We start from the raw sequence: 26,884 nt of genomic DNA, 5'->3' as shown, positions 1-26,884 counted from the left end.
CTGGAAGGTTGCCATGCCAAGCCCAGGAAAAGGTAACAAAAATGTACAGCTTTGTAACAAAAATTTTCATAAAATTGTTTTTGTCATGACACCACGTGATTAATCACCTATTGTTGTTTATTTCTTCTACGTGTGGTTTTGATGTCAATATTGAGAGAGAGAGAGAGAGAGAGAGAGAGAGAGAGAGAGAGAGAGAGAGAGAGAGACGATAATTTGCCCTTGTCTTATGGCGCGCGTACGTGTATTGTCAGTCCGCCGATTGTCCTGTGCGCACCATAGAGCACAAAATGGGTAGCAAATCATGGAGGGAGAGGGGTAGGCACTCAAATAAGAGGAGATGCTCTATTACCCTCTTTAAAAGGCCAACATGACCTATGAGACCAATTTGTCACACACACACACATAGATACAAAACTTTGTTGTTTTTCTATGGCGCACATATATGTAGTTTTGGTCTGTCGATTGTCCTTCGCGCACCGTAGAGCATATAAGGGGTAGCAAAACAGGGAGAGAGAGGAGTTGGCACTCAAATAAAATGGGATGCTCTATTAACCTCTTTAAATTTCCAACATGACCTAAGAGACCAATCTGTCACACACACACACAGAGGGAGACCAACAGCTTACAATTTTTGAGAAATTTGTTATAATATTTAATAAAAGAAGTCAAATGTTGGTGTCTATGGTATGTGGCTGAAGCTTCTTAGTCCCAATACTTAGCTACTGTTGCATGTATTATGTTTTTGTTAGGATGAAGATCTCACAAAAAGGATCTCACAAAATGAAGAGGCAGAAGGTGGATCCACAAATTGTCTTTGGTGAACAGGAAGAAGAAATGAGACCACCTCAGTTGCTGAGAGGCTCTTTAAAAAGAGATGTGGACTTTGCGGAGGCCAAAGATATATTTCCTGGAGATGATGTTATGGGGACAGAGGAACCCCTCAATGGCTCAGAAGCATCAGAACATGAAGAAGTGCCTGTAATACTGAAGCTTCAAATGACTACAGCACCAAAAAGAGAGACATTGATCTTTCTTCTGCATGTGAGCCAGCTGCAAAATGTAAGGAGGAAGGGGTAGATGGTGTTGAAAATCTTGCATGTGTGGATGAAAGATTGTTTGATTTTGCAGTATCTACACGAGCTACTGAAATGTTCGACAAGGTCTCTCCATCTTTGATGCCCCATTCATTATTGATGACCTTATAGCTCAGCACATTGATTTCCTCAAGTCTAAAAGAGACAGGTTTCTGCTTAAGGTCCAAAGGGGCAAGGCGGTTCTTGCTGACATGGTGGTGGTGCACTTAAAAGATTGTGATTCCACAAGACGGTCATACAAGAAGTACCATCAGCTGCCTATCATCTACAGACCCTCATGGTGTGCTATGCAACACGAACGAGATTGCAAGCTAATCAAAGAATCCTTTGGGTTCCTTCTATTCTTGAATTCTGTATTTGCTAGTCTCTTGAAGGATCCTTTAGAGGTAATGAGGAGGAGGATCTACGAACAAGATGATGAGGACATGGAGTCCAATGAGGTGTCCAAGATTGAGGAGGATATTAATCTTGAGCGGAGGCTAAAGAGGTGGAACGAAGCAAAGTACTCTCAGTTAAAACATCTAAAATCAAACTATCTTTATATGTATATGGCTTTAATGAGAAGCAAGCCACATTGATGCTACCTGGACTGCCAGAGTTCAAATTTGATGAGAGATCATACATTTTCCTCCATGACATTCAAAGTATATTTTCTTTAAGGGAGGACTTTTCACTTGCCACCATCTTCAAATTTCAAGAAGGGAGGAGTGGATTTTGTATCTGATGACAACAGTGACAATGAGGCGGTGGAAACCTCCAGTAACCCAATGGAGGGCCTCAAACTCTACCTTGACAAGGGAGAAAAGTATAGAGAGACACTCTCAGATGAGACTACCTTCCAAGCTATCAGAAACAACCTCATGCTATCAACCAGTACTCAAGAGGTAGAGGATTGGTTTACACGTCCTGCACAAGGATCCAGGAGGTCAGTGGACCTATGGAAAGGTGACTTATATATGCAAGATGAGAGCTACGTGGTAGGCAACCCCACCCAACCCCCCAAAAAAATATAGTTGTCATTGTCTTTCTCTAACTCATCCTTTTGTGTACAATCATGGATTATTGAAAAGGATGACTTCTTTCGTCGTCGGACAAGAGAGTATCGTGGAAGGGATGCAGCAGTAGAACAATACCTTGCCAGACTCTGTGAGGCACTCATACTAGTCTTTCACAATGGAATGTCTGAAGAGGAAAGTACTACAATGTTCGCCCTCAAGATGCTCTCATACTTCCTAGGTGAACCAATGCTACCACAAAATGCAGACAAAGTTATCCTCGTCGATAAAGTTTTTGCTACATAAAATTTTGGATATTGTTCAGGATACACAGGTGGTCATGCAGCCTATTATTATACATACACAGCATTGGCAGTCACTTTGGGGGAACAAAACCCAAATGAACTCTTAGATTATGGAAAACATTTAATGATCCAATACAAGGGTAATGTACCAAAAGATATCCACTATCTATCATCAAGCTGAGAGACTTGTGACTTGTACTGGAATATTATATCATTAGGAAACTCTTGTACATGTTTTTACCTAACATCAAATTCTCTTGATCCACCTATTGTTAACATATTTCATTGTCTCTCTCCACTTTCTCTAGCCTTCACGAGCACTGGAGTTGTTGAATGCCTCTACTCGTTTCCTTTCCTTCTGTTACAAATGCCTAATTGCTTGTGATGTTGCCGAACAGTCTAATACATGTTTTTGTTGTAGTTGGTGAAGGATTCTACAATAAAGCCACTGAAACAACTCTTTCAAATTGTTTGCCTTATCTCGAGAGCCACCATGTTGTGTCTGTCTGAAACATTCATTATTGGTCAAGTATTGAGACTTTTCCAAACCTTGGGTGTTTGTTATGCTTGGGTTTCTATACTTTTGAATGAAGTATGGTAAGTGATTGAAAATGATGTGCTACAAATAAAACAAGTTGTCATGAATTTTAAACATCCTTTTAGACCTTTTCATTTAAAAGGGAGCTTTAACAATACCATGTAATGAGTAATCTGAGTTTCAGTCCATGCTGTCTTAAATGTTTTCTTTAGTAGCTGAAGGTTCTTCTTAAACTTGTTTAGATCATTTCGTGTCCACTCATCTTTGTCACACATCTGAAATAGCACATTTATGGAACACCACACTTCATACTTGGCATTGCAAGTTGTGGGTTCCTGGTCCTTCACTGCTATATGCAAATTTTTCCATTGCTAAAACTCAATTTTGCTGACATAGGTGGACTGATATATCCTTCCACGCTTGTTAGCTTCTTATCTTTCACGCCTGTTGATTTTGATTAGAAACGATGTGCCTTAATCCCACCAATAAATAGTTTGCAAGGTACATCTTTATCATTAATTGACCTTTTCTCATCCCGTTGGATTTTCACATTACCCCCATGGAGACCCATCTCTAACAAAACCAGTTCAAGCGCCTCTACCGCGACCTTCTGTTCTTTTGAGTTCTTGATTTTCCAAGCAAACCCAATGTAGAGATACACCAACTTCTCCACAATTCTGCAAAGAGCATGCATTGTACAAATGTGGACATTGACAAGTGGAACATCCAGAACTGGGTGGAAATTAGGATCCTCATTGTGACGAGTACGAGCCTTTCTTCGCCATTTTGAGTCCATCATCTTTGCAGGCTCCATGTGATACAAGCATGGAGCCTTTACCATAGCACCCATTCCACAACTATACATATACTTTAATATTTTAAGATATCCGCAAGATGCCATTGGACTTGAAAGTCTCCCCTCCCATTTACAACCAGCACCTTTCCTTGATTCATTTGTTTATCAATGATATCAAGGATAGGGGTTTGATGAAACACCCAGTATAAACTGTTGTGGTCCTCTTTCTTTATCTTCAAGATTAAATCCGTAGGAGACGTGAAACTAAATCTAACATTAAATCACAAGACGGCTCACCAAAGCTGAAGGAAGATGGAATCGGAATACCTGAAAAGCACCAAGCCACCATATGTTTGTTTCTGATTAAACACTAAAGTATGAAGGATCATCAATGGGGCATTTTGAAAGAGTCCTATTCATCAATGTTATTGTGACTCGTTCTGGCGTCTTGTCTTGGAGAGTCTCACACTCATCTATCTTCAAAACAAAATGCAAAACGTCATCTGTCTCTTCAAATGTTACATTATAGAACTCAACCATCCTAGTTTGCAACAAAGTAAAGTCCATGAAGATATTGTTGTACTCATCGTAGATTACAGTTGTTCCTTGAGATTTATAAATACCATCAATATGAAATGGACATCCAATGAAGTCTAATATGAAATGGACATCCAATGAAGTCTGTCTGTGCATGGTTAAGTTGAAGTCTCTCTTTCCGGACACTTGCTGTTGTTGGTAAAAGTTTAGACTTTATTCCATTCTTCACAAAAATGGAGGACATAGACTGCTGAATAGTTGAGTACCCTCTCTTACTCACGCCAAAGGAGTCAAAGGTGCCATGTATTTCACTAGCAAACAGTGCACTCTTTGTAATAAAACGGTCAACAACATTCCCCTGCAATACCTTGTACTTTCTCCTTGGGAACCGCAGAATATGAACACTTTCTTTTACGTTTCTCCTTGGGGAAGGCTGCATCTGAATGCTTGCTTTTGTGTCTAGCCTTGTTGCAAACTTTTGACGAAGTACTCAAGAAGCTTAGCGCTATTCTCTATACTTGGTAATTTTCAAGTTTTTGACACGTCTTCCGAGCGACAATGATAAACTCTGCAAACACTAAATGAGAACAGCTGATGTTGGCTTCCAACCAATTGCAGGTAATTGATGCAATTGCTATCATGAGCCTGGCAGGTAATTGTTGCAGCAACCTTGGATGTACTAATTGATTGCAATTATGTATGCGAAAAGCAACAGGCGACGTAAGTACAAGCAGCAGCACTAAAAACCGTGCAGACAGGGAATGATCGAAATGTAGGCTACTCATGCCATTGTCAGTCATCCAATTCTATTGTTCTCGACGGCTGCTATTCTGCCACGATGCACATCCCAAGGCCTCATTTCAACCAAGTAAATAGGGTTTTACCACTAATGTGCTAGGTGGCCCTTGTGTGTGGATACCAAAAAACTGCTTCTACTTTAAACCTGGCAAGGTTAGACAGACACACACCAATCTTTATCGAGAGGCTAGGAGACTTTGATTACATCCACATGCAAAGATGGAGGGCTCATTAGATAAATAACACTTGGGGCTACACTCACGTTATCAATGCAAGGAAAATGTAGTTTTTTGAGATTTTAAAAAAAAAAACAAGATTAGCTCAAACATAAGTATCACCTAAGGCTACACATGGGAGTGCCACATGACTCTTCCCACATAGGACATTGCCCGTAGATCTACATCCAAGAGAGACAGGAGTCGAGACTGGCCAAAGCAACAGCCAATAAATCATCAACAATCCAACACTGCAATTTTTTTGTCTAAAAATTTATAATGATGGAAATGAGATGGCAATATTTGAAAGGAGCTAGGTAGATTTCTTTACACCGAATCACAAACCAGCCAAAAAATTATTCTCATAACCAAAAGCCACTTTGTTGCCACTCCATTACCATAAACTTTGATCCAAAATCGATCAGGAAAGCTGACCAAAGTTGATCAAAGAGATCTTTAACAAAAAAGGTAACTCTAGGCCCCTCCGATATAGCCCATGCAGAGCTCTACCTTACATCGGTATCTCACACATACAATGGTGCCATGACCAAAACCTCTCTTGCTGTACAGCCAGTTTTGTATCATCTTGCTAGCCAAATAAGGAATGAAAATATTGCTTAAAACTTCCTGTCCTTAGCTGCTTACACATGATAGCCGATGGCCAAATAGCGTAGAAGACGACTGCCAGGATCCAGCTCGTCTCATGTACCCATCCCTGCTTGGGTGTAAACACGTAGCAAGGCGATCTTCATAATCTGCTGAAACTCATCGATTGCCGAGACATACCCTGGCATGCAGCCCTTTCCATCCGCAAGAATTGCTAACTGGCAACGTACTCAATAAATTATAAGTGCCACCAATCTATCATTGACGTCTCTGTCTTTTGAATCTCTCTAAGGCCCCCAAGGGTTGTTCATCGCATTCTTTTTCCTCCCCCTTTCCAGAGCCATCTTCTTGCTGTTGCAGAAGCTGCTTTTTATCAGCTAGCTTGCCAAAGACAGCATCAGGTATCTGCCTTTCTGTGAATCCTTCAACCTCATTCTCAGCCTCACTTCCCTCTCCTTCCTCTCCAATATCTATCTCATCAGGATTCCTGATATCTGCTTGAGGTTTAGTTGCACCTTCAATACCACCACTGACAAAGGATACAGCTTTGACTCCATCCTTGATAGTTCTTGCTAGAGCACCGGAAGGCGCCAATTGCCTCTCAAGGGCAGCCATCTCATCCTCAGGCACCCCAGCACGTTTTAAAGTATCAACTGTTTCTTCCAGTGACATCTTTCCTTGGTCTTTTTGCATGAGGTACTCTGGAAGAATAAAATGCATCTGCCAACCCCAAATACCATTAAACGTAAGTGATAAAGAAACCCAAAAACCCAAAATATCAAGTCGCAATTAGAAAGAACATTTACCTGACTGTAACTAGCTGACACACTTCGCCTGATTCGCAGCATCTCTCGAAAAGTGTCTTCATTGCCATGCTGAACCTCAAATTCATTCCATTTCTCCCAGAATTCTGTGTCCGAACGGGGGTCTGCCATTTGGGAGGCATGAATATAAATAGCTCGAGCACGGTCTATTTCTCCTAGATTCCTTTCCAGCTCTGCATACTTCATGCACATAGCCTTGACATCTTTGTCTGGAAGCCCAGATTCAATGGCTTGCTGCAGAGTTGCACCATGTTGACCTTGTTAGCCTCTACCAACTAGAAAGTATATAAACACCACTGTTTGCTGGCAATAAGACGTTGAAATCTTTAATGAAGGCCAGCAGTCGAATGATATCAGAAAACAAAGCATATTTATATACCTTCATAAGATTGGAATAGTCTGAACTAATGAATTATAAGAGGGGATTAAACACTTACAAAAAATCAAAAGCAAGGGACACAAGATTGGAATAGTCTGAATGAAGCATAATTATATACCTTCATAAGATTGGAATAGTCTGAACTAATGAATTATAAGAGGGGATCAAACACTTACAAAAAATCAAAAGCAAGGGACACAAGAAAACAGAAAAAGGAAAAATCAAATCACTTTATTTGCTACCGAACAAAACTAGATGAAACAAACCATTATTCACTTAAAAATGCTTTTAGAGTCATGCACTTTAAGGGTCTTAAGGGTCCTAAGTTTTGTCAACTATCATACTAAATTGATGTTAGATCACAAAAGCCAAACTTTCCCAAATATGCTCGTGTGCACACAAGTGAAATCTTGTGAGATGCAACACGAGGATACCTCCCCATTTGCAATCACTTTTCCTAGTGTGACCATTGCAGGCCAACACTCACGTCTAATGGCTGTAGATCATTGCTTTTTTGATAGTATGAGAGATATACCGTGTTATACTAAGCAAATACTTGCCTAGTTGACCTTTTCGGGTGGTCAAGGTCTGAATGAGGGTTAGGGTTGAGGATTGGCTGCTTGCTGGATAGGGCAAGGCAGCGGCGTCGGGAGACGGATCTGCGCTGACAGCGAGCAGATCACGGGCACCACTACGTAGCAGGGCCGAGCTTCACAGCAGTGGCCGCGCTACTGCGGCTACGCACAAGACAGCCATTGAAAGCATGGGCGGATGAGAGTTCAACAGGGTGGGCAGCAGGTAACATCGGCCAAGTTAAATTCAGCGGGGAAGGCAGGGCAGGTACAGTAAGAAGGCAACTCTGTGGGGCAGGGCATGCCCTTCAAGAAGCATTGACTTGTTAGACTTACACCTCTCTGCTGCTTCACAGGTCTAGGGCATACTTGTACAGCTAGCATGTCTCCGGGATGGCCACCCTTAGTCTAGGTTGTACCTAGTCCAGCCGCCCGAGTTTGGGGCCGGCTGCCCACTTTTGTCCGGGCGCTTACATATATATCAATTTTCTGTTGGGTCGGGGGGGATTTTATCAGGCCTTGCCCTACCTCCCCTTGGGCACCTATTTATAGGGCCAAGGGGGTACCCACTTCCACATCTCACAGAGATCATACTGATTGTACTGAGGGTCTTCTACTCGTGCCTCTTCACCATATCTTGCGTTTGTGGTCTACTCTCTCTCTCTCTCTCTCTCTCTCTCTCTCTCTCTCTCTCTCTCTCTTCCCCACACGCGCACTCGCATGGTATATCAGCAGCTTCAGGCTCTCTATGGGACCAGCGCTTCATCATCCACATCGGGTACTCCTCCCAAGATCACAACAGCCAGCATTTTTGGAGAATCACCATCTATCTCAGCAACCAAGGGTAGCGCTAGCGTTTTTGCAGCTTTTCATCGTGAGAAGTGCTAAAATTCAGCCTAGCATTTTTGCATTCTGAGGCCACGATCTCATCCTCCCTCTCGTGGCGCCCCTTCTCTGCAACAAAACGCACTAAAAAAGCCTCAGATCTGCCCTGCGTTTCTGATTCAGATTTGTGTCTTTGGATCAGCTGGCAGTTTTAGGCACATGCTGCGTTTTCCGCAAATGCTAAACTTCTTGCATCCACGGAAGCGGCCAAGGCACTCATGGAAATCTTCTACACTGCCTGGAATTTGCAAATCTACGTCATTGTTACGTATCTACACCCAACCACCACTTTTTGGCCACTCATTACTTGCTGTTTTCTCTCTGTTTTCAGTCCCTCGACGGTTGAGAAGTGCGAGAACCCGTTCATCTAAACCTCTGCCACTCTCCCGTACCGATCGGTGGCATACAGGCACGCTGAAATCTCTGTTACGGCAGTGTTTTCAGCACCCTTTGCAGCGTCTTTTTTGGGCGGACAGCAGGCTGATTTTTTGCCTATTGTGTGGTCCATCACTCCATTGCTCTCAGGAGATCATCCGGTGGTTGTTTGAGCGGTTATTGTGGACTGCTACAGCTTTGGAGACGGTACCTTCTATGGCAACGTGAAAACGTATTCCTTGATCCTTGGGAGATCCATTCATTCAAGCCATCATTCGGCAGTTGCGCACTCCAGAGGGGGTGGTGACTTGTGGTTTGCTATGGACACACCTATGCACTCATCAGAGAAGTTGTAACTGTCACCAGCGTGTGACTACTATCTATCCTTGTTGTTGATTTCTTTCTTATTATCTATTTACTTTCACTTTTTGGAAACACCCCTCGGGAAATCTAACTGCCCTGCATTGCATAGCTAGTGTGGAACTGTTCAGAGGGAGTCCAGGCCTGAGGGCAAGAGAGCACTAAGGTTGGACAAGGACTATGGTTAGCCACGTGGGGTCATTGACTAGCCAAAGGAATCCTTTGCTACAGAGGCTACATTTCAGTTCTGGATATGGCCGCAGTGTACAAAGAGGGTCCGATGACCTAGAAAGATACAATGGCAGCATCTCCTAAAATTTAGGGAACTGCTATTTTGGGACCTGAAAATGTGTTGGCGTCATTACCTCCGGAATGACAAGGGGAACACTTTCTTGCTCTGCTGCAAAGTCAACTGACGCACCAGTTGAGATATTTTTAGCCGGGAATGCCCAAAGTCGGAAAATGTGCCATGTGGCACTCTCTGAGCATTCTGCTACTCATGGCCAGAGAGGGGGTGCCTAAAATGAGAGAGAAGGCTGATTTTCAGATTTTGTCACAGGTTAAGAGCTTTGGAGTGCTTGCTTTCCCTCCTATGTACAGTGCGGTGCCAGGAGTGATGCCCTGCACGCTACGCACTGCCCTCTCTCTCCCCTTTGGCAGTATGTTATGCCCCTCTAGTGGGCTCTTCATTTGACCAATGTACAGTTGTGTGGGTTCATGCGCGATTGCCGAGGCAAGAGCCTCTTGCACAGGTACTGGATTAGCTAGCGGCTAATCCCCCCGCAGGTACAGGTGAATTCGGAGAGGTTTCACGCCAGAAATCTCGTCCGATTCAAAGGGCAAGTAGCCCTACAGGTGCGGGAGCTCGAGGACTTGCTACGGATGCGACCGGCACGCGAAACGGAGCCCAAAACAGTGAATTACAGCCTGCTGTGTATTTTTGCAGGTTTAGGGTTTTGGCCCTAAACGGACCCTAATACCCCCAGGGGGTTCGGGGACACAAGGGGACCGCTGTACAGGCGATCTGGCGCATTTTCAGGGCTGAAAACAGAGAATTCAGCGTGCTGCAGATTCTCACCAGGTTTTGCAAAGTGCCCGTACACGTCGGGAAAGTCAGTCAATGCGTGGGAATACTGACTGTGAAGGGTCCTAGTACAGTTATGCTGCCGAAATCAGGCCGGAACAGTTGAAATTCAGCCAAGTTTGTGCGGGGCAGCTTGTAGGGATCCACAGCATTTATTCCCTCTTTTGAACAATAAAGAAATACCGAAAGGGGCGCCTAAGTTAGGGGCCAATCTGGTGTCGGTCTTCTCATACAGGTGCATTCTAGCATCTGTATCCCATTCCCCTCTCTTGTGTCACTATAGCGCAGGTATAATAGACGACTAATAATGGGTGAAAGCTAAATCAAGGTTTGAAGTAAAGTCTACCGCCCTTTTTGGATTGAACAAGCCGGTTTCATGGTTCCATCGACGGGATTAAATCACTTTTTCCCATAGAAGTGAGCCTTGGTCAGATTGGGCTTGAAGACACAGGGGATCATAGACCAGACACAGGGAATTGCAATTATGGCTGACAGACCAGATGATGTGACTGAAGAGGTTTCCTCTTCGCAGGGTCAACAGACACATGAAGTGGGTGAGTCCTCAAGACCACCACAGACGGATGATGATATATTCACGACCCAGTTGGCTACTGCTGTGGCTATGTTTACACAAGTAATGCAAAATCCGAGGTTTTTTAGCCTTTCTGCAACCTCCTGTTCCGTCTCAGCAAGTTGGGTCACTGGATCATATTCAAAAGCCTGTTAAGGCTCGAGCACAGGTGATTCATACCGCACAGTCAATGGAAACACCTGTACACTTGACGGAGAACATGCAGTCTCCACAACCTGTGCCTAAGGTGCAAGAACAGGTGGCTGAGATGCCAGTTTTTCAAGCTGTACCCAGTTCAGCCCACCACCTTTCAGCAGCCTATAGCTAGTTCTAATGGGCAGGGAAGCAACCTACAAGCTATGCAACAGGTCTTCCCACCACCTTCAGTACACCCTGGCTATTTTGGAGGTGGATCGGTATTCCAGAGCATGGCTGGTCATGCACCTGGAAATCAGTTTTACACGCCAGGAACAGTGTTTGGGAGTGCTCAAACGATGATACCTAACCCCATGTATGGTGTCACGGGCATGCTACCAGGGTTTCAGAGCACTCAGGGCCAATTTGGGATGCCACAAGCAAATTTTGGTATGGCTGGAATTACAAATCAGCAACCAAATATGGCGTTTCCAGGTCAAGTTAATAGCGGCCAAGGTACACAAATGAACCCTAACAGTGTTCCCATGTTTCAGTCACTTCCATATGACAATTTAACGCCGCTGGAGAGACCAACTCCGTACAAAGAAGGTGGCAAAGGTGTGTCTTTCACGACCTTTACAGGGTTTGATGACAGGAAGAAGGCTCTCTCATTCCTCCAGCAGTTTGACCAGGCCTATGCAGGGGGGAACTTTACAGAGGCTTCAAAGGTCCGCAAGGCAGCCACTTTCTTGACAGGGAATGCGGGACAATGGTGGACAACTTTATTGCTTCAAGGGCAAGCTCCGTCCACATGGATTTACTTTAAGCAGATTTTTGCAGCAGCATGGTTATCTGATGACTTTGAAGCAGATGTCATGACAGAATGGCACCTGCTTAATGTTGCCACTTGCAGGAATCTGGATGATTACAATCGGAAGTTTTGGAAAGCTCTACTTGGAGTAACTTCCTATAGGTTTGTGCCATTGACAGAACAGATTGAAACATACTGTTGTGGCCTACCTAAAGGATTGAGAAAGTATTGTACGAAGACAAAAGTCACTACTTTGACGCAGCTCATCGAGGTAGCAAACACTGGCAATGGTTTGCTCAAGGGAGAAAATTGTGAATTTAACACTGGCATCAATGCAGGATCAGGCAAGAAAAATTCAGCCAAGAAGCACGTTCCAAATGAGGCTCCTAAAGGGACTCACGAGTCAGCCAACGCAGGGAAAGATAAAGCTACGGCTGAATCAGAAAAGGGACCAGCAAAGAAATGGAAAAGACGTTTTCCTCGTAAGTCATAAGAGCAAAAGAAGGTCCTGAGGACAGAGAACAAATGCTTTATATGTGAGCAGCCTGGCCACATTGCTTACAACTGTCCTACAAAGAAAAGGCCAGCTGATTCTGAAGACAAGGAGGACAGGAAAGGAAAGAAGCCCATGGCTGATCTAGTGCCAGATATGGTGGGTGACAAGCCAAATTCAGATGCAAGTGAGCTTTGCAGAGCATGGGGAAAGGTCAGGGATCAAACAGTGCTTATCTTCTTTGATCCAGGTGCCAAAGCCAACTTCATTTCCCCAGAATTGGCTTCAAAGTTGGGAATCAGACCTGAAGAGATGGGGTATATAGCAGAGGCAGGTTTGGCATGTCCTGGCCATACACAGGCTGTGACACCCATCATTGGAAAATTGCGCCTACATATCCAGTACTATGTAGATGCTGAAGAATTTTACATCATGCCAATGGACGGATGTGATGTGTTGTTAGGTATTCCTTGGTTGTTTCGTGTACAGGGAATCATGGATGCCTACAACAAAAAGATCACTGTACAGAGCAGGGGAAAGACTTACATTCTGGATGTAAAGCTTAAAGGGGAGTCTATTCGCACTGTATCAGCTTCTGCTATTACTTCTGTAATGAAAAAGCATCTTTTTGCGTACTTGGTTTTTGCACGTGAAGTGTCAGATTGTGATGAATCAAATTTATCTGTGCTAGATAAAGAAAGGTCAATGTTTTTACAACAGTATAGTGACTGCTTTTCCGATTTATTACCGTCTCAATTATCGCCAGAGAGACCCGAGGACTATGCGATAGATTTGGTGCCAGGCAGTAGCCCACCAAATAAGCCTCCGTACAGGGTTAGTGCGGCTCAGCAGAAAGAGATAATGGGCCAAGTACAGGAGTTGTTAGAAAAGGGGCTGATTCAGCCCAGTTCATCTCCATTCTGTTCTCCAGTGTTGTTGGTGCAGAAAAAGGATGGCTCATGGCGTATGTGCATAGACTACCGTGCACTGAACAAGAATACCATCAAGAATAGGTTCCCTATACCTAGAATTGATGATATTATGGACAAATTAGAAGGAGCAGCTATGTTTAGCAGGATAGATCTAAAGAGTGGGTACCATCAGATCCGCATTAGATCAGAGGATGTGCACAAGACTGCTTTTAGAACGACGTTTGGCCTTTACGAATATTTAGTGATGCCCTTTGGTTTCACAAATGCTCCTGCTACGTTCAATAGGATGATGGACAGAATTTTCCGTCCACACCCGCAGTTTGTTGGTACATTCTTTGATGACATGATAGTCTACTCAAAGAATGAAGAGGAGCATAGGCGACACTTGGCCATTGTGTTCAAAGAGATACGCAGTCATAGGTTGCTCATCAATGCAAAGAAAAGTGAATTTTTTCTGGAAGAGATTCATTTTCTCGGACACATTGTCTCAAAGGATGGTGTCAGAATGGATCCTGCAAAAGTTGAAGCGATCAAGTCATGGCCAAATTTGAAGACGGTGCACGATGTCCGAAGTTTCTTGGGACTATGCTCCTATTACAGAAGGTTTATCCGAAATTTCGCTGAGATTGCTTCACCTTTACATGCTCTTCAAAAGAAGGCAGTCACCTTTAGATGGACACAGAAAGAGATTTCACCTTTTAATCTCTTAAAAGAAAAGATGACTTCAGATCCAGTCATTGTGTTGCCAGATCTTAGGAAGTCATTTGTGGTCCAGTGTGACGCCTGTGGTAGTAGCATTGGTGCAGTGCTAATGCAAGATGGCAGTGTAGTAGCCTATGAGAGCAGAATTTTGCAAGGGCCAGAGATGACCATGCGGGTCTATGAGAAAGAGTTATTGGCTGTGATTCATGCGCTCTTAAGTTGGAAACACTACCTGCTAGGTGCAGATTTCGTTGTCCAAACGGACCATCAGACCTTGCGATACTTCTTGACACAGACAAAGTTATCTGAGAAGCATATGCGATGGGCAAATATCTTGTCCATGTTCCATTTTTAGATTGTGCATGTGGAAGGCAAGAAGAACGTTGTGACTGATGCCTTGTCAAGGAAGCCACAAATTTCAGCTGTGTCGATTCCTTATCATCATGCACTTGATGATATGAGAGAACAATATGAAAATGATGAAGATTTTGCAAGGGTCTTCGAGCAGCTAATGGATGGACAACGTCATGAACACTATCTTCTCAAAGATGGGTTTATGATGATGCATGGCAGATTGTGTGTCACAAAGCCATTGCGATGCAAAGTGATGGAAGAGAGTCATGTCCCACCGTATGCAGGGCATCGTGGTATCGATGCTACAGTTAAAGCGGTTGAGACATTCTTCTATTGGCCTACATTGAGAAGAGATGTGGATGCCTTTGTGCGAGAATGCCTAATATGCCAAAAGGTCAAGTTTGACAGGCAAAAGGCACCAAGGTTATTGCAACCACTACCTATTCCAGATAAACCATGGGAAAGTATTGCTATGGATTTTATCTTTGATCTTCCGAGAACGCAGACAGGAAATGATGGTATTTGGACCATTATTTGCAGATTCAACAAACATGTTCATTTCATTCCTATCAGGAAGAAGATAAAGCAAGATCAGATGGCACGCTTGTTTATGAGCAATATTTTCAAGTATCATGGCATGCCACAGTCGATTGTTAGCGACCGTGATCCACGCATGACAAGTTTGTTCTGGAGAGGCTTGTTTGAGAATATGGGCACAACGCTCAAATTCTCTTCATCATTTCATCCTCAAACAGATGGGCACTCAAAAGACGCAAATTCTACTGTCCTAGATCTGCTGAAGTGTTATGTGTCAGAGCATAAAGGAAAGTGGGAGCAGTATTTGCCATTGGTGGAGTATGCATACAATAATACAGTGCATTCATCAACTGGCAAGGCACCTTTTGAGATAGTTGAAGGTGGCAAGAAAGTTCCTCCCATACTGCATACAAAGGACAAGATATTTGAAGCAAATATGTTCACGACATGGATGAAATGTACAAGAAGGTCAAAGTGGCCTTAGAAAAGACTCAGGCAAAGCAAAAGAAAGCAGCTGATCGTCACCGTCGTGAAGTGGTATATTCACTTGGTGATTGGGTGCTTTTACGCTTTGAAAAGGCAAGGTTAAAGAAGATGAAGGGCAAGGAAAGACTGTTTCCAAAGCTCAGCATGCGTTACTATGGGCCTTTTCAAGTATGCGACATAATCAGTGATGTTGCATATAGGCTGAAATTGCCTGACAGTTGGAAGATTCACAATGCGTTTCATGTGAGTCTTCTCAGACCCTATGTGGGTGATGTGCCAGAAGATATGCCAACTGAAGATCAGCAGGAAGTCGAGGAACTTGACGAGATCTTGGTCCCTGAACAGATTTTGGCACACAAAGAAAGGAAAGTGAAAGGCAAGGTTGCTAGGCGTTACTTGGTAAAGTTCAGAAACTATCCACCAATGGATGCTAAGTGGATGGAAGAAGGTGAACTTGCAGAGTCACCAACTGTGTTATCACTTTACCTTGAAGCCTTCGGTTTGCAACCTACCTTGACCCCATGAGTTTCAGAGCTACATGGATTGTCAGTGTGACAATGGCTTCTGAAACAAATGATGTACATGGTATTTAAAGTGAGCTCAAATGAAATACCTGTTACATGAATGTTAGAGCTATACAGATTGTCAGTTTGGCAATTGCTCTTATGGAATGTCCAAAAGTTTGGTTAGTGCTATAGAAGTGAGTCTTGTCAGTTTGTCAAGGATACAATAGTTGATTCTAGTAAAGAGTACATGTGTAACTGCATTCTTAAACTGTCGGTTTGGGTATGCTCGAAAGTGTTACGGGATCCAACGTGTACTATAAGACAGTGACAAAATGTGCAGCTACCATTGTCATTGGAAAGTTAGTGACTCAAAACAATGGTAGAGTGCGAAGCTACCACTATGTCATTGGGACAAGGTTCACACGCAGGCAATACATGTGTCGACGAGGTGTTGAATACACCAGGGTTGACAATGAGCATGTATGTGTCGTACATGTGTCGACAGGTGTTGAATACATCAGTGTTGACTAGGAGCATGTACGACATAGATGCAAACGAGGACGTTTGAGATTTCAAGAGGGAGGTATGTCACCAGCGTGTGACTACTATCTATCCTTGTTGTTGATTTCTTTCTTATTATCTATTTACTTTCACTTTTTGGAAACACCCCTCGGGAAATCTAACTGCCTTGCATTGCATAGCTAGTGTGGAACTGTTCAGAGGGAGTCCAGGCCTGAGAGCAAGAGAGCACTAAGGTTGGACAAGGACTATGGTTAGCCACGTGGGGTCATTGACTAGCCAAAGGAATCCTTTGCTACAGAGGCTACATTTCAGTTATGGATGTGGCCGCAGTGTACAAAGAGGGTCGGATGACCTAGAAAGATACAATGGCAGCATCTCCTAAAATTTAGGGAATTGCTATTTTGAGACCTGAAAATGTGTTGGCGTCATTACCTCCGAAATGACAAGGGGAACATTTTCTTACTCTGCTTCAAAGTCAACTGACACACCAGTTGAGATATTTTTAGCCGGGAATGCCCAAAGTTGGAAAATGTGCCATGTGGCACTCTGTGAGCATTTTGCTACTCCTGGCCAGAGAGGGGGCGCCTAAAATGAGAGAGGAGGCTGATTTTCAGATTTTGTCACAGGTTAAGAGCTATGGAGTGCTTGCTTTCTCTCCTATGTACAGTGCGGTTCCAGGAGTGATGCCCTGCACGCTACGCACTACCCTCTCTCTCCCCTTTGGCAGTATGTTATGCCCCTCTAGTGGGCTCTTCATTTGACCAATGTACAGTTGTGTGGGTTCATGCGCGATTGCCGAGGCAAGAGCCTCTTGCACAGGTACTGGATTAGCTAGCGGCTAATCCCCCCGCAGGTACAGGTGAATTCGGAGAGGTTTCACGCCAGAAATCTCGTCCGATTCAAAGGGCAAGTAGCCCTACAGGTGCGGGAGCTCGAGGACTTGCTACGGATGCGACTGGCACGCGAAACGGAGCCCAAAACAGTGAATTACAGCCTGCTGTGTATTTTTGCAGGTTTAGGGTTTTGGCCCTAAACGGACCCTAATACCCCCAAGAGGTTCGGGGACGCAAGGGGACCGCTATACAGGCAATCTGGTGCATTTTCAGGGCTGAAAACAGAGAATTCAGCGTGCTGCAGATTCTCGCCAGGTTTTGCAAAGTGCCCGTATGCGTCGGGAAAGTCAGTCAATGCGTGGGAATACTGACTGTGAAGGGTCCTAGTACAGTTATGCTGCCGAAATCGGGCCAGAACAGTTGAAATTCAGCCAAGTTTGTGCGGGGCAGCTTGTAGGGATCCACAGCATTTATTCCCTCTTTTGAACAATAAAGAAATACCGAAAGGGGCGCCTAAGTTAGGGGGCAATCTGGTGTCGGTCTTCTCATACAGGTGCATTCTAGCATCTGTATCCCATTCTCCTCTCTTGTCACTATAGCGCAGGTATAATAGACGACTAATAATGGGTGAAAGCTAAATCAAGGTTTGAAGTAAAGTCTACCGCCCTTTTTGGATTGAACAGGCCGGTTTCAGTAACTATGTCAGACTTTGTAAATAATTTATGTATTTACGAGAAAAGAATTATCTAATTAGTTGTGTACACATCAGAATAGATTTAGCAGTTATGGGGCCTCAAGTGCGCCCAAGTATGGGCCAGTGCACCTCAGGGAGACCCTAACAGAAAATACCCTGAAGCCCTAGTGATTGGGAAATCGGGCCTTCAATGAAGGGGTAGATAGTAGCCTCAGAAAAATACGCGCGCTAATGCAAGCACAGGAATGAGATGGGGTCCTTAGATTAATAACCCTAAGGCCTGAATTAATTTACGGCCTTAGGATAAGTCAGTTAAAGCATTTTTAAATTGTTTATGCCGAACCAAATGACCGGACAAGTGCGAACAGGTAATGCCAGAGCAACGCTGGTACGGCATTGCGCTCGGGAGCAGGTAACAGTTTCATTGGATTGCATCTATGTGTGCAGTTGTGGTTCAATTTGCACATTTCATTAATAGTTTGTGAACTTTTAAAAGTGAAAGTTGAAGGGTTTTTAAGTTATTAAGTAAGTGTGTCAAGTGGCACACTTACCAATGCAAACTAACTCTCTCTCACCCTCTCTCTTCCTAGCGCCCCCTCTCCCTAATGGCTATTTAGGAGCCCCCCCTTCCCCATTTTCAGTGTTGGCAGTGCTCCTACCCCCTCTATTGTGAGTATGCTCTACCCATTGGAGCCCTCCATGGAAGCTTGAGAGCAACCCCTTGCGACATATGTGGTGGCCTTGTGCTCCCATCGTCTAGAACAAGGGTTCTCATAGCCATAGCCAGCTTTTGGTGAAGTTTCATCGCGAGAAGTTACAGCAGGCACTCTCTTCGTAGAGTGTGGTGGCTGTAAATTCTCTGTTTTCAGCCCTTAATCACCTCCTTTAGGGTGAATTTCAGTAAAATACATATAGAATCTAGTTCTCCTCTACCTACACTACGCGTACACAAAGTTTCGTGCAATTCCATCGCTTCCGTTGAGTTTTGTGGAAGATAGACTCACGTTTTCGAGAGCTTCCCAAAATCTCATAGAGAGAAAATCCTCTCAGTATTCAGAGAGTAGCTTTCGCACTCTCTCAATCAGAAGTAGAAAAGAAAGAATAGAGGACGGGCTATTGCCCCGTTTTTGTGCTTGTAAAGATTCTCCCTTAGTAATAAAGATAATCTCTTTATGGGGGGGGACCAACCCATCTTCTGGTCCCCAATGAAGTGTCGAGCTTTCTCTCTCTCTCTAATTCTTTGAGTATTTGAAGTACAATTAAAAGTCAGTTTACGCTTCCGTATTTTTGTGACAGTGGTATCAGAGCAAGGTCATCTCTCTCTTCCTTAAGGGATTGACGACTCTTGGCAGACTGCAGGAATGGGAGGACGTGAGATAGAGTTCTCTCTCCTTCAACAACAAATGGAAGAGTTGCAAAAAGCTCTCTCCCATCCAAAAGTCCAAAAGATTCTCCATACTCTTGAGAAAGGGAAGGAGAAAATGCCGATGGGATCGGGAGAAATCCCGCAGAACCCAAAGGCGCCAGAATCAAGGAAAGATCCTTTGATTGGAACCTCCCGCATGCACGAGAGACAAAGGAAACCTCCAGAACGTCATGTGCGGTTTAATCCAAAGGTTCAAGAGCAGGATCCCCCTGATTCCCCTCAGTTCTCTTTCATGAAGGATCTGGGTGACATAGTTGCTCCAGAAGACATGTTTCTTGACGATCCGTCGCAGCAAGAAGTGCATTAAAGGGAAAGGACTCCTGTACTCAAGGAGTCTAAGCATAGAAAGAAGGAGCACCATAAGAAGAAGCACCACAGGCAGAAAACATTCAAGTCGGGAGACAAAGATGTGAAATTCGACACCTACAATGGACGGCGTGATAATGACAAAGCTTTGGCTTTCATCCGCCAATTCGAAGTTGCATTTGCTGAAGGGAATTTTAAAGAAAGATCCAAGCTTCGCCATGTCAGTATGTACCTGAAAGGCACCGCCAGCAGTTTGTGGTTAACCCTTATCCTGGAAGATCACAAACCCCAAGATTGGACTGCTTTCAAGAAGGAGTTCTACACACAGTTCCTTCCTCCAGACTATGAAGAAGAGGTAAAGAAAGAATGGGATCGACTTTCACAGTCGGAAAACGAAACTGTTCCACGCTATGTGGATAGGTTTTGGGACGTTCTCTTGAAAGTCACTCCATTCAAGAAGATTGACAATTCGGAAAAGATGCGCAAGTTTGAAGCAGGATTGCATGAAGCCTTGCAAAAGGCTATGAAGCTTTACCCTCAAGGTAACTTGCAGATACTTATGGAATCAACTCGCATAGCTCATGGAATACATGACAAGGGAACTCCCATGATGGAGCAAAGCACTTACCATGCCAAGCAGAAGGCTCTCCATGAGCAGCCTACCTCTACTTCTTCTTCTCAAAAGAAGAAAAGAACCGCCTCCGAAGCAGAAGCAAAGCCAAATCAGCCCAAGAAAGGGAGATATCTCTCTCCTGCTGAGTTGCGAACCTACATTAGTGAAGGAAGATGCTTCAAGTGTGGACAAGTTGGTCATATGAAGGGTGATTGTCCTACCAAACCTCCGCAACCACCCTCTTCCAATGCAGTCCCAGATGTACAGGGAAATACAACCAAGGATGGAAAAGAAAGAGCTCTTCTCAAAGCATGGGGTAGTATCAACAACCAACGGGCTCTTATTATGTTTGACCCTGGCAGTACAGACAACTTCATCTCTACAAAGCTAGCCGATGACCTCAACTTACAGCCCAATCGTTTTTGAGTTTCTATTCAAGTACAATCTGCTTTCAAAGGACAGAACTCTAACTCTACTCCAATCATAGGGAAGTTGAATCTATAGGTCGACAACTATAAAGATCAAGAGTCTTTCTTACTAGCTTCACTTGAAGGATGCGATGTTATCTTGGGAATGCCTTGGCACTACAAGATGCATCCCATTCCTGACTATGTTAAGAAAACCTTATCCTTTGATCATAAAGGAAAGGAGTATCTTGTACTTGTAGATGCAGGTGATTGGCGTATGGATCTGCAGGTTGGCTCCGTTTTTTAGTAGCTTGACACGTAAGCACTTTGTGACAGTAGGACATGGACAAAGCTGATACGAGAGCTTGGCACGAAGATGGCTCTTTACAGAGAGCATCTTCTCCAGGTCACAAAGGATGGATTTATGATCAATCTCTAGCTGGTATATGATGTGCACATGTCACCAGCGTGTGACTACTATCTATCTTTTTTGTTGATTTCTTTCTTATTATCTATTTACTTTCACTTTTTGGAAACACCCCTCAGAAAATCTAACTGGCCTGCATTGCATAGCTAGTGTGGAACTGTCCAGAGGGAGTCCAGGCCTAAGGGCAAGAGAGCACTAAGGTTGGACAAAGACTATGGTTAGCCAAAGTGGGGTCATTGACTAGCCAAAGTGGAATCCTTTGCTACAGAGGCTACATTTCAGTTCTGGATGTGGCCGCAGTGTACAAAGAGGGTCGGATGACCTAGAAAGATACAATGGCAGCATCTCCTAAAATTTAGGGAACTGCTATTTTGGGACCTGAAAATGTGTTGACATCATTACCTCCGGAATGACAAGGGGAACATTTTCTTACTCTGCCGTGAAGTCAACTGGGCAACCGGTTGGGATATTTTTAGACGGCAACCCCGAAATGGGAAAATGCTTATAAATGTGCCAAGTGGCACCTTCTGGTGCACTTTCCTCATGCAAGAGAAGGGGGCGCTGAATTTTAAGCTGGGAGAGGCTCATTTTCAGATTTTGTCACAGGTTAAGAGCTATGGAGTGCTTGCTTTCCCTCTTATGCACAGTGCGGTGCCAGGAGTGATGCCCTGCACGCTACGCACTGCCCTCTCTCTCCCCTTTGGCAGTATGTTATGCCCCTCTAGTGGGCTCTTCATTTGACCAATGTACAGTTGTGTGGGTTCATGCGCGATTGCCGAGGCAAGAGCCTCTTGCACAGGTACTGGATTAGCTAGCGGCTAATCCCCCCGTAGGTACAGGTGAATTCGGAGAGGTTTCACGCCAGAAATCTCGTCCGATTCAAAGGGCAAGTAGCCCTACAGGTGCGGGAGCTCGAGGACTTGCTACGGATGCGACCGGCACGCGAAACGGAGCCCGAAACAGTAAATTACAGCCTGCTGTGTATTTTTGCAGGTTTAGGGTTTTGGCCCTAAACAGACCCTAATACCCCCAGGAGGTTCGGGGACGCAAGGGGACCGCTGTACAAGTGATCTGGCGCATTTTCAGGGCTGAAAACAGAGAATTCAGCGTGCTGCAGATTCTCGCCAGGTTTTGCAAAGTGCCCGTATGCGTCGGGAAAGTCGGCCAATGCGTGGGAATACTGACTGTGAAGGGTTCTAGTACAGTTATGCTGCCGAAATCGGGCTGGAACAGTGGAAATTCAGCCGAGTTTGTGCGGGGCAGCTTGTAGGGAACCACAGCGTTTATTCCCTCTTTTGAACAATAAAGAAATACCAAAAGGGGCGCCTAAGTTAGGGGCCAATCTGGTGTCTGTCTACTCATACAGGTGCAATCTAGCAGCCTGTATCCCTCTCCCCTTTGTTGTGTCTTGAAAGTACAGGTAAAATAGACGACTAATAATGGGTGAAAGCTAAATCAAGGTTTAAAGTAAAGTCTACCGCCCTTTTTGGATTGAACAGGCCGGTTACAGCACATCTTACCTATAGCACATCGTATTTCAGTCTCCCACTATCTAATCTCCTGAGGAGTCTCTCCCTCTGTCTGCGCAACTCTAGCAAAAACAACCCGAGGCATTACTGATCTTGATATTCCATGACTCTAGCCAGTGGTCCAAAGCCTTTCTGAATAGATATTGAAAGCGGCCTCGTATCTCATAGTACACTGGACAATTACATGTATTGTAACTTCGTCTTCGGCTCTATATGACAGAAGTGGTGAATCCTGGCCTCAATTGGTACTCCTAAATCTACGATCTCAAAGACCTCCCTATATGGACACTCATTATTCCATAGGGAAATCATTGATTTTTTCAGAGCAGAGACTCAACAGACAGATGAGCAAGTTTCATAACAAACTTCAAGGTCCACCTATACTGAAGGTATATTGAGTGACAGAGCCATTGAGCTTGAAAGAGCTAGATACCCACGTCTACGAAGGCCGCCACGACATCGACAAAGGCTCCATCAAAGGATCGGGACTATTCTAGCACAGCATAAGAGACATCAAGTAAGGCTAATTACCTCTCGGACATTGACGATATTCTTCAGTGACCGATGCAGTACATCCTCATACAACGCCTGATGCCACACATCCTTAGGCGCTGCCACACATCCTTGAACACTGTTCTTCATTCTAGCTTTTAGCTTTTATTTTACTCCATTTAATTTTGTACCTTGACATTGTATTAGATCCTCCAGGATTGTATCAGTTTGGTCTCATAAGTCATTTTGGCCTTTTGAAGACGTTTAATATAACATTTCGTTTCATTGCATGTCTCTCATGCTCTCCTCCTGCACGCCATACTAGGCATTCACAGGGTGGTCCAACTGCCACAATTCCGTACAAAATTACAAATTTCTGATTCCAATCATTACAAAAACCCCATAAAGAACAAAATATAGTTTTGGTTCGATTTGATTGACTACACCTCTATTGCACTAAGCTATCGTGTTTCTTTTGTACTTTCCCTTGAGTAATATGTGCTTAACGTGTTATAACTTATGTAACAAAACAATCTTTTCCGTGTAAACATAGAGAATTCCTAGGTGTGCTAAGAAAAGTCACAAACCATGCACCCATTTCCAATTTAGGATCCTAACCCTAGCATCCATCACGACTATTGTCTCCATCACTGATTTCACAGGTTGTCTCTTGCATGTCTTTGGTAGCATGACTTAATAACCTTCAAACTTGTATCTTGCATACACTTCGGCCATACCCCTAATGTAGCAGATAAATATTATAAGAGAACATTCAAGGCTAAACTCTTTCTATACATTCACATTTCCATCAGAAGTAGAAGAGGTGGGAGCAAACCTCGTAGATTGAACGTGTTCTGGGAATGCCATAAACTCCTGCTGCTCGAGCAATGTAAATTTCGTATATGGCCATCTTCTCATTATCTGGAACAGCCTTTGCTGCACGATTATACACAGCCATGGCATGTGGAGCCAGCCCATGAAGCTCTTCAAGCTTTGCATACTGCAGGTATAAGGGTTTAACATCTTCAGGCGGGGCCTGCAGATAAAGTTCCGCCAGTTAGTTGCCACAGTAGGTACTGTAAGGCATGCAATTTAGTAAGAACCCATATACCTTCTCAACAGCTTGTTCAAACAAATCTCTAGCACGTTCCAGTTTCTTTCCTCCATATCGATTCACGAACTTAGAAAGGTATGTAATCCAGATATCTCGAACGTGGGGGTATTTAAAAACCTGAACCCCCTTTTCATACACCTTAAAAGCATCCTCAAAATACTTGTGATCCTGCACATTATTCATGTACACATTCAGAACCTCAGAACCAAACTCCTTGCAAAAAGAGCGCCTTGCACTTTTCATACCTCAAGCAACAACGCAAAATTTATTATCATTTGTGGAGTCGCTATCTTCAGTTCGATTATCCTTTCATAAACAGCTCGAGTTGTTTCTAGTGTACCCAAGCTTTCTTCCAAATCAACATAGAAAGACCAGACTTTGAGACACCTGTACAGCTTCATCTGGACAGGTTCGTCCCCCTCTGCTTGCACTGCATTAATGAAAGCATGTTGTTAATATACTACTCTATGACCCTTATGGCTTATACCAACATCAGGAAAAGCGCCATGCAAGTACTATGAACTGATTTTGTGAGAAGAACAACCAGTTGATTAAGACAAAATGTGAAATATCAAGTCAAATAACCATTGAAAGCAGGCATAAAACAGGCATACAAGTCATACTGAAAAAAGCTACATGCTCAGGAAGAATAAGCATGATGAGAGTGCACAACATCAAAGTCTCATTATGCTAATAGAAAACAAACATGCAGAAACTAAAAGAAGATGTAACAACAGTTGATGAATAATCCTACCTCTTCGTTTGACCGCAAGAGAAGGCTCTGTTGTGGCTCGTCGCAAAAGTGCGCGAGCTCCTTTAAAATTCTTATGCCGTAACTCAGTCTCCGACCATTCACACCAAACTGATGCAAGGTCATCAACTGCCTTATAATTCACTTGAACAGCCTTCTCAAAAATAACCCTTGCATTTACAAGGTCGTTATGTCTCTCATACAAGTGAGCAAAGGCTATCCACAAAGTATGTGGCTTACCAACAGCCTTAAAGGGATCAACTGTTCTTACAGCCTCTGTGTAAGTTAGTATTTGTCGAGCAGGATTGTCAGCAAAGAGCTTTGCCCTTCGGTGCCACTCCTGCACGTTGTGAGGATTCTGCCTCAAAAGAACACTGCTCACTAGCTCTGGCCTCCTTTCCATCAGATATTCCAGCCTAGCTAGACGTAAATTTATGTCATTCGTATCATTCAACCAAAACCGAGGAAGTTCTCGTAAATCAATATCAGCTAATAAACCTGCACCCCCTTTTTTCCTTTCATCCATCCCTCTCTTCGCATCCAATTCTCCATTCTCATCTTTGCTTTCTATTTCTGTTACCTCTCCTTCATCATCAGTTTCGGCATCTCGAGCTTCCATCTTTGCCAAAAGCATGCTCTCCTCAAACTGACTATAGGCATCAAAAATCATGCTGAAATCGCGGACTGTAATTACTGTGGTCATGCCCTCTTCATAGATGTCTCGTGCCTTTTCAAACAAGCCTCTACGTATGTAGTAGTCAGCAAGAGATGTCCAGAGACGACCAACTTCATCAGTAAACTTGCGTATGCCTCCCCGGATAATTGCATCTACCTTAAGACCGGAAACCTCATTAGCATGCTTGGTAAGTAAATTGCAAAGCTCAAGCCAAAGCTGATGTCTGGTCTTTCCTTTGATAGATTGAAAGCCTTCATCATTGAGCACTTCCGCAAGCCTCTCTGCTCCCTCTTGCCAGCGCTCAGAGGCTAGCAAGAACTCTATGAATTCTTCTATATGGGTGGGATCAAATTTTAGATACCTTCTGTAAACCCTAAGAGAGGTTTCTATAGGAATACCTGACTGGCTCACAAATTTGAGGTAAGGTTCCCACAGCCTATCATGCTGAGTGACTGGCAAAGAGCGCATGGCACGATCAAAAGTGCGGCGTGCACGTGTGATTAGTTTTTGATCAGTGAGAACTTGCAAGTACATGGTCCAAATGCGGGGCATCTTGTGCATCGTAACAAGTGCTCTTTCGAAGGTGTTGTTGAGCACCTCATACTGTTCATGGTGGATAGGGAGATCCCTGACAGTCTCCATTCTTTCTCGCAGGTAAGCATGCCAGAGTTTGTAGCTACCTGGAAGGGCTTTAACTGCTCGTTCATAGAGAATCTTGCGCTTTTTGAAGGGGGCATCTCTGCGTGCAGCGAGGTAGCGCCACCATAGCTTCAACGTAAAGGGATTTCGCAATATCTCCTCTTCAAAAATCAGGTCTTCGTCTGAAGGATACAAATCCTGCGGAATGGACATCTTTTTCTTCTATCTGCCTTGTGTCGTCTAACAGACAATCTCTCTCTCTCTCTCTCTCTCTCTCTCTCTCTCACAGATTCGTGACGACGGTAAGCCTAATAGGTTGGGTGACTGACTGATATTCTCACATATCTATCTATCTATATTCTATATAATTATAAAAGGGCGAGGGACCCCCCTCGTTAATAAACGACATGGGGTGGACTCAAGAGATCAACGGCTCCGTGTCCATCCACGGTCGATTAATCTCCAGCGACCTCCTCATTAATAATGGGGTGGACTCAAGGGATCAACGGCTCCTTGTCCATCCACTGTCGATTAATCTCTAGCGAGCGAGGGTTCCCAACCGCCC

The 26,884-nt window shown here is 44.0% G+C and overlaps 1 protein-coding gene across 1 annotated transcript; it reads right to left on the bottom strand.

Annotated features, from left to right (window-relative positions):
• Positions 1-5,618: 5,618 nt before the first annotated feature.
• LOC147451863 (Tetratricopeptide repeat (TPR)-like superfamily protein) lies at positions 5,619-26,634 on the bottom strand. Its single transcript, XM_086517735.1, has 6 exons — positions 25,008-26,634; positions 24,499-24,683; positions 24,251-24,421; positions 23,975-24,175; positions 6,691-6,942; positions 5,619-6,604 (listed from the first exon to the last, which is right to left on the bottom strand). The coding sequence occupies exons 1-6, from the start codon at positions 26,530-26,532 to the stop codon at positions 6,143-6,145; spliced, it is 2,796 nt and encodes a 931-aa protein (XP_086373861.1). The 5' UTR covers positions 26,533-26,634; the 3' UTR covers positions 5,619-6,142.
• Positions 26,635-26,884: the final 250 nt, after the last annotated feature.

Source organism: Adiantum capillus-veneris, chromosome 8 (genome assembly GCF_014529385.1).
Source record: "Adiantum capillus-veneris isolate H3 chromosome 8, ASM1452938v2, whole genome shotgun sequence".
Taxonomy (NCBI): domain Eukaryota; kingdom Viridiplantae; phylum Streptophyta; class Polypodiopsida; order Polypodiales; family Pteridaceae; genus Adiantum; species Adiantum capillus-veneris.
Note: the sequence above shows the minus strand (reverse complement) of the source record. Positions and strands in the feature narration are given on the sequence as shown.

Bases quoted from the DNA above. Each gene is read 5' to 3' on its own strand.
- LOC147451863 (XM_086517735.1), bottom strand. From the start codon at position 26,532: ATGTCCATTCCGCAGGATTTGTATCCTTCAGACGAAGACCTGATTTTT. The intron at 24,684-25,007 runs GTAGGATTATTC...TCATTAATGCAG, and splicing joins TCTTGCGGTCAAACGAAGAG to TGCAAGCAGAGGGGGACGAA. The intron at 6,605-6,690 runs GTAAATGTTCTT...TGGGGTTGGCAG, and splicing joins TGTCAGCTAGTTACAGTCAG to ATGCATTTTATTCTTCCAGA.